General features: G+C 34.8%; 1 protein-coding gene across 1 annotated transcript; it reads left to right on the plus strand.

Annotated features, from left to right (window-relative positions):
* Positions 1 to 6,323: 6,323 nt before the first annotated feature.
* On the plus strand, positions 6,324 to 7,259 carry LOC125105076 (olfactory receptor 4F21-like). The gene has a single exon (XM_047738117.1). The coding sequence runs from the start codon at positions 6,324 to 6,326 to the stop codon at positions 7,257 to 7,259; it is 936 nt and encodes a 311-aa protein (XP_047594073.1).
* The last annotated feature ends 823 nt before the right edge of the window (positions 7,260 to 8,082 follow it).

Below are 8,082 nucleotides of genomic sequence, written 5' to 3' on the forward strand. Positions count from 1 at the left end.
ATTATCACAATATATAACACTTATTTAGCATTTTGTGTATGTCCAAACACTATTTGATGTTTTGTTGTTTCAACTCATTTAGTCCTCAAAACAACTACAGGAAATAGAGACTGTTAGTATCTGCCTTTAACAGATGCAGAAACAGACGTATCTGGCAGTTGAGTAACTCATATGGAATACACAGCAGGTAAATGGGGGACCTGGGGATGCATTTTGGTCCCCATGTCTGTGCCCTTAAACACTGTTTTACTATGTATTGAAATGGTTTCTATATAACCTTTCCATCTCCTCAATTTATTTTGACACATTTGTTTTCAAATTTAAAAAATGAATATTACCTCTAAAAATACAGCAAATCAAGTTGGGGGTAAAGAAACAAGTGTAAGATTAGTTAAAATCCCACCACCTGTAGGACAACAGATGGTAGTTACACCTGTGGTGAACATAACATAGCATATAACGATACTGAATCACACCTGAAACTAATGTAACATTGTGTGTCAGCTATATTCAAATTAAAAAAGTTTTTAACCACACCACCTATAGATATTTGGGACAAATTCTAAAACTCTATTCATTTAAATGTCATTTGCACTCCCCTCCACCAGTAAAAATATTTTTTTACTGTATTTTTCTGGACTTAACTGATATCTTTCCATACTCATTAATGTAGACCTAATGGCTTTTTAAAAATAGAATATATCCACATAATCAGTCTTTTATCATTAAACATTTCATATTATAAGAAATGTTAAAGTAAAGTAACATATGTTTTTTATATTTATCTATTTTCTTTCAATTAATTTCAAGGCATAGCATTACTGAATCACAGTTAAAATATTTTTTATGACTCAACTGCCTTCTGGAATGACTGTACTATTTCACATTTCCTTTCACCTGAGAAGCACTGCTTCTCCAATTCTAAAACATCAATAGGCTTATTCAGTCTGTTGAGGAGAAAATACAAAAATGGAATCTGCTTTCTGAATTTGAGGTAAATGCTACAATCTCAAATTTTAGAAAGTGAATCATAATTCAATGTATTAAACTTTACAACTTTATTTTTACATTTAAGGCTTCTAATAATCTACAATATACTTGCTGTAAGATATATAGTAAGATACTTAAAAGTTTGTTTCCAGTGTTGAGCTACATGTTTAATAACCATTGAATACTCTGAATTTAGATATATTCTAAATTCTAAAGCCCTCCATTATCCTATTTAATTGTTTTGACCTCTTTATCATATACTAAGTTCCCTAATTTGTATCATATTCATAACTACATTTTGTCCTATTTACCGGTCAATTTCAGTCAAATCAATCATTATTTAATTAGCATGGGTTTATGATATATCCCAATATCTTTTATAGAAAGTATTCTCTTTTCTCCCCTTGGTACCCACTTGATTTCTTTTTCAAAATATTCCTGGGCTTTGAAATGGACATTTAGGTATCTTTGTAAAGCTCCAAAACATTTCTGCTGGGCTTTTAATGGACACTGCAGTTATTGCTCAAGATAGTTCATTAAGAATGGATTTTTTTTAGTTGTAAAAACATCTTCTATTTGCATGGATTCATTTCCTATTTTAATCTGCATTTCAAATGTTTCAGGAAAGTTTGTTTTTTCAATAGAGTGCATATATTACACATTTGTTTCACTTACAAATGAGAGTTTTTCAATCAAATTTTAATAAGTCATTTACTACTTATTATTTATTATATTTATTAAAATAATCTTGCTAGATTTATTTTTCATTTAATTGTAAGTTTTTGACATGGAAAATTGTATGAGTTGGGAATGATTATAGTTTCGATACTGTTCTTTCAAGAATATTATTTGATTTAATCTTTCTGCTATAGTAAATCATTGAAACATAGTGCTGCAGGCTTCCTTCTTTATGTTCTTGGTTTTAATGCTTCTTATTTTTTAATTTAATTTTATTTTTTTCAATGTTCCAAGATTCGTTGTTTATGCACCATCTATAACCAGACATTGACTATTGGTTTAAAAATTTATTAAAATCATCACTTATTTTATTTTTTCAGTGTTCCAAAATTGTTTATGCACCACACCCAGTGCTTCATGCAATACATGCCCTCCTTAATAACCATCACCAAGCTCACCTAACCCCCTACCCCTATCCTCTCCAAAACCCTCAGTATGTTTCTCAGAGTCCACAGTCTCTTGTGGTTCATCTCCCCCTCCAATTTCCCCCAATTCGCTTTTCCTTTCCTTTTCCTAATATCCTCCATGGTATTCCTTATGGTCCAAAAGTAAGTGAAACCATATGATAATTGACTCTCTCTGCTTGACTTATTTCACTCAGCATAATCTCCTCCAGTCCCATCCATGTTGATAGAAAAGTTGGGTATTCATCCTTTCTGATGGAGGCATAATATCCCATTGTATATATGGACCATATCTTCTTTATCTATTCATCTGTTGAAGGGCGTCTTAGCTCTTTCCACAGTTTGGCAATTGTGACCATTGCTGCTATGAATGTTGGGGTAATATGGCCCTTCTTTTCACTACATCTGTATCTTTGGGGTAAATACCCAGTAGTGCAATTGCAGGGTCATAGGGTAGTTTTATTTTTAATTCCTTTGGAATCTCCACACTGTTTTCCAAAGTGACTGCACCAACTTGCATTCCCACCAACAGTGTTAGAGGGTTCCCCTTTCTCCACATCCTCTCCAACACTTGTTCACTGTCTTGGTGATTTTCGCCATTCTAACTGGTGTAAAGTGGTATCTCAATGTGGTTTTGATTTGAATCTCCCTGATGGCTAATGCTGATGAACAATTTTTCATGTGTCTGTTAGCCATAAAATCATCATATTAAAATATTTCTTAATCCTATTTTACTAAGAGGTTTTTGTTTGTTTGTTCTTTTTTTTAAATCATGGATCAATTTTGAAATTTACCCAGTGACTATTTAGTACATTAATTCCTTAAAGTTTTTATGGAAATATCCTCTCAAGTCAAATATTGCTCATCTCTACTCATGGCCTTATGTGATATGCTGAGGGATCAAAACTTTTCTCTTGACAGACCCACCAAAGGTTTCAAGTAGGAAAGCCATGTGGTGTTATTTGATCTTTAGATAGACAGATATGGAAACAGACTGTACAATGGACTGGACATGATGAAGAATGGAATGGGGAGATCATTTAGGAGCCTCTTCAACAATTAATATGGGAAAGTAAAAGTTTACCAGAAGTAAAAGATAAAATGACAATAAAAATGAGGAAGGAACTGAAGTGAAAAATAGTTGAAAGTAAAAATTATGCAACTGAAGCTGGAAGTACAAGGACAGAGTGTGACCCAGGTATCTACACTGGGCACATTTATTAAAGCATTGCTGTCAATTAAAGTATCATAAATTCAGTTTGACATTAACTTGAAGATGGAGGTGGAACTTCCATCTGAGTATGCCACATACTGGTTCGGATATATTACTCTGGAGTAAGAGATAAAGCTACAGATTCAGAATTCAACATGTAGGTACTAGTTACAATGAATAACCTGATACTAAATAAAACTTTTACCCTATGGGCAATGAGAATCCATACAAGGGTTTTAAAAAGACACAGGTGAAAAATCCTTACAAGGGTTTTAAAAAAGATACATATGTAATGTAAGATTTGCATTTTTAAATCCTTTCTGTCATCAGACCAAGGTAAACAGGCATATAAGACTTTGCTGAGTATGGTTAGGAGAGGTATTTCCAGCATAATTAAAAAAAAAAAAGAGCAATTACTTATCATAGACTCTGAATTATACCATAAATTAAGGTTGAGCAAAGGAAAATGATTACTGTGTTAGTGAAAGGTATAGAGAAGTCAGAAAGGCAGAAGAATAGTTAGGAAAGGGCTATCATAAAAATGGTCTGATTGGGGGCACCTGGGTGGCTCAGTGGGTTAAGCCTCTGCCTTCAGCTCAGGTCATAATCCCAGGGTCCTGGGATCGAGCCCCGCATCGGGCTCTCTGCTCAGTGGGGAGCCTGCTTCCTCCTCTCTCTCTCTGCCTGCCTCTCAGCCTACTTGTGATCTCTGTCTGTCAAATAAATAAATAAAATCTTTAAAAAAAAATGGTCTGATTGCATTCAACCAATTAACAGAAAACCTGGCTTATAGTTGATCAAAGAAGTTCTAGTTTATTTTTCTCACATTAGAAGAACAAATCTGAAGGGACACTATGGCAGATTTTAAATGATTCAACATGTTTTTGGTTTCTGGGTCCTCTCTAAATTTTTATTGTATTATTTGTATTATATGGGCTCTACAACTTTGTTGTTGCTGTAACTTTAAGATATCATTGGAATTAAATGAAAAAAAAAAAGACCATGAAAAGAGCCTTCTCTACATGGAATTTTGTCTTTTCTTTTGGAAGGAAAGCTCTCCAAACAACATTGGTTTACATCACATTGAACATTTCTTGGTCATATATCCTACCTTAGATGAAATCATGGGCAGGGAAAATGGAATTATAGGAAATGGTTTAGAAAAATCACATATCATGCTCTCAATTTAGGATAGATCTATTGTCTTCTCAAATCTAGAGATTTCAGCCAATCACTTAAACAAATGCTATCTATTGGCAAGAAGTGGGAAGAGGATTGGCCTTATGAAAGCCAAGGAGCCAAGGACAGAGGGAGTTACAGAACTAAGGACATGAAAAACAGTATCAAATCCTGCAGAGATATCAAGGAAAATGATAATTGAAAACTGATTATTGTATGATGTATTTGGAAGCCAGAGTCTCTTTCTAAGAAAAAGGAATTTTGGAAACTGATTGTTTTGGCTTACTGGCAATCAAAAAATGAGGGCTGCCAATAAGGATTTAGGGAGAAAAGAAAATTAAGAGACACAAGATTCAGAGATTTGATTTTTTTAGAAAGAACTTAACTATGTAGGAGAACCTGGGTGACTCAGTTGGTTAAGTGTCCTAAGATTGAGCCTCACATTGAGCTCTCTACTCAGCAGGGAATCAACTTGCCCCTCTCATTTTGCCCCTCCCCCACACTCATGCATCTCTCTCTCTCTCTCTGTCTCAAATAAATAAATAAATAAAATCTTTTTGATCAATCAACTAAAACAAATAAATAAAATCTTTTTTTTAAGATTTTATTTATTTATTTGACAGACAGAAATCACAAGTAGGCAGAGAGGCAGGCACAGAGAGAGGGGGAGGCAGGATCCCTGCTGAAAAGAGAGCCCTATGTGGGGCTCGATCCCAGGACCCTGGGATCATGACCTGAGCCGAAGGCAGAGGCTTTAACCCACTGAGTCACCCAGGCACCCCAATAAATCAAATTTTTAAAAAAAGAACTTAACTTTATGAATAGGTAAAAGGAAGCAAAAAGTAGAAGAAATTTTAACCGATGGATCCTTAGGAAAGATCCAGCATATACTGGAAGGTGCCAGGCTTGAAGAGCACAATGGCATGGTTATAAACATGGATTACAGTGTCCTAGAGCTCTGGATAAAAGTTGCGGCTCTAATACTTGATCCCTTTAAGACTCCGTTTCTTCGTTAGCAAAATGAATGTTAAAAAAGCATTTCTTATGGAATTTCTTATGGAATTCTGTGGATTTAAGTGAGATAATGTGGTTCATACAAAGTTTTGCATAAATGCTATTTATTAATTTTATAATTGTTTAATTAACACTTTTATGTTCAAGTATTCAGCCTTTGTATCCAAGAGTTTAATTGAATATAGAGGCAGATACCATGATAATAGTTATGAATCAAAATTATGAATAACTACATCTCAGCATGTGACTTTCATGGTAAATTATACAAAATTAAAAAAATAAAACAAAACACACATACAAGGTGAAACAAGGTGAAAGGCACTAAACTATTTTGGCCTAAAGATCTCTATGTGACCACTGAAATAAATCCAGCTAAGGAGAATTAGCAAATACGTGTGAGACTATTACTGTGAAATTGACAGTAATAGCTGAGATTATTCAGGTGAGAGAACACCTAGGTAAGTGATCAGGGGTATGTCTAAAAATCCTTGAGAGGCAAAATAAAAAGATCTGAAAATGGAAATGAAGGGAAGCAACACTATTTATCTCCATCTAAAATAATAATAATTTTCTTCTGTTTTTATGTAATCATTCTCTTAACCACCACCACATTTCTATATCCTTATTTTTTTTTCTTATCCTATTTAATTATTTCTAGTTCAGGATATGTACCCCAAAGAACAACTAGCAAGAAATAGGAAATTTACATTTATACCACTGATTGTATCTTTTTAATCATTTTCTATCCTCAGGTGATTTGAAAATCAGCTCTCCTGCCCAAGTCAATGGATAGACTAAATAATTCTGTGGTTTCTGAGTTTGTGTTGCTGGGACTCTCTAGTTCTTGGGAAACTAAAGTTTTTCTCATGTTGATTTTTTCCTTGATTTATTTAGGGATCATCCTGGGAAATCTCTTCATTTTCTTTTTGGTAATTTTTGATTCTCACCTACATTCTCCTATGTACTTCCTGCTGGCCAACCTGTCACTCATTGATGTGGGAGTTGCCTCTACCACAGTCCCAAAGATGATTAGGGACCTTTTAAGTGAATACAAGATTATTTCTTTCCAAAGCTGCATGACACAGATATGTTTTATCCACATCATGGGAGGAGTGGAGATGGTGTTACTCATAGCCATGGCATTTGACAGGTACACAGCAATCTGTAAGCCTCTTCACTACCTGAACATCATGAATCCTAAAATATGCGTTTCATTTGTAATTGCTGGCTGGGTAACTGGGGTGATCCATGCTATGTCTCAGTTTGCTTTCATTATAAACTTGCCCTTTTGTGGTCCTAATGAAGTAGACAGCTTTTACTGTGACTTTCCCAGGATCATAAAACTTGCATGCACAGATGGAGACAGGTTTGAGTTTATTATTGCTGCCAACAGTGGCTTCATGAGCATGGGCACCTTCTTCTTGCTAATTCTTTCCTACATCTTCATTTTGGTCACTGTCTGGAAACGTTCTTCAGGAGACTTATCGAAAGCATTTGTCACTCTGTCAGCTCACATCACTGTGGTGGTTCTTTTTTTCACTCCATGCATGTTTCTCTATGTCTGGCCTTTCCCCACATCATCAATTGATAAATACCTGTTCATTGCTGATTTTGCTATCACTCCCATTTTAAATCCCATCATATATACATTAAGAAATAAAGACATAAAGGTAGCCATAAAAAGACTGAGCAAACAGGGACATTATGTCAGACTTTGCTAACTGGCTCTATCTTTGGAGATCTAAAACTATATATCCATCTGCTCTTTGGACTTCTCTATTCAGGCATCTGACATTTAAAATAGAACTGGATGTATTATCTACCTCACTGAACAAAATTCTACTACTACTTCTGTAGAACATTCATTCATTACCTTGGCTACCATGGGAGATGTGACTCTACCATGTAAGGGTATTATTTTCTTTTTTCAGCAGACAGCAGTAATACCTACTAAATAATATTTTATAATTGAAATTGTGATCACTTTGACAATAAGTAAGAATATACGAAAATCTCTTCTGCTTCCCATAAGTACAACCCAACTTGGGAAATGTCAGGACCTATCACATTGAATGGTTATATATGTAGGAGTAGTAGCTCTACTTAGTTACTTAGGTTGGTTTCTCTCAGCTGGTCCAAAGACAACACTGTATTGATTTAGTTTGTTTGGAAACTCATTTTTGGATGCATCAGTAAGGGAACTGGGAAATGGTCTTGCGAAAGGAAAGATGCTCATGTTGGTAATATAACTGGAATGCAAGCAAACTGTAGTCCTCCAGGAGACTGTATAGATTCTGTGATTTAGAATTAGCCCAACTGAAAGGCAAGGTATTTGAAGTGTTTCTTCATTTGTAGAGGATTCACTGACTCCTTAGCATACCCAGCCTTACCCACAGTAAATATTTTGTATCTCTGTCAAGAAGCCAGACACAAGCAATCAAATAGACTTTGAGGGGCTGACAGTAAAGACTTATCTCCAGTAAAAGTAAACTTAAAAGCAGCCTCCCAATATTGCTTTGTAACTTAAAGAAGTGCTACTTAAAC

This window comes from Lutra lutra, chromosome 7 (assembly GCF_902655055.1).
Source record: "Lutra lutra chromosome 7, mLutLut1.2, whole genome shotgun sequence".
Taxonomy (NCBI): Eukaryota; Metazoa; Chordata; class Mammalia; order Carnivora; family Mustelidae; genus Lutra; species Lutra lutra.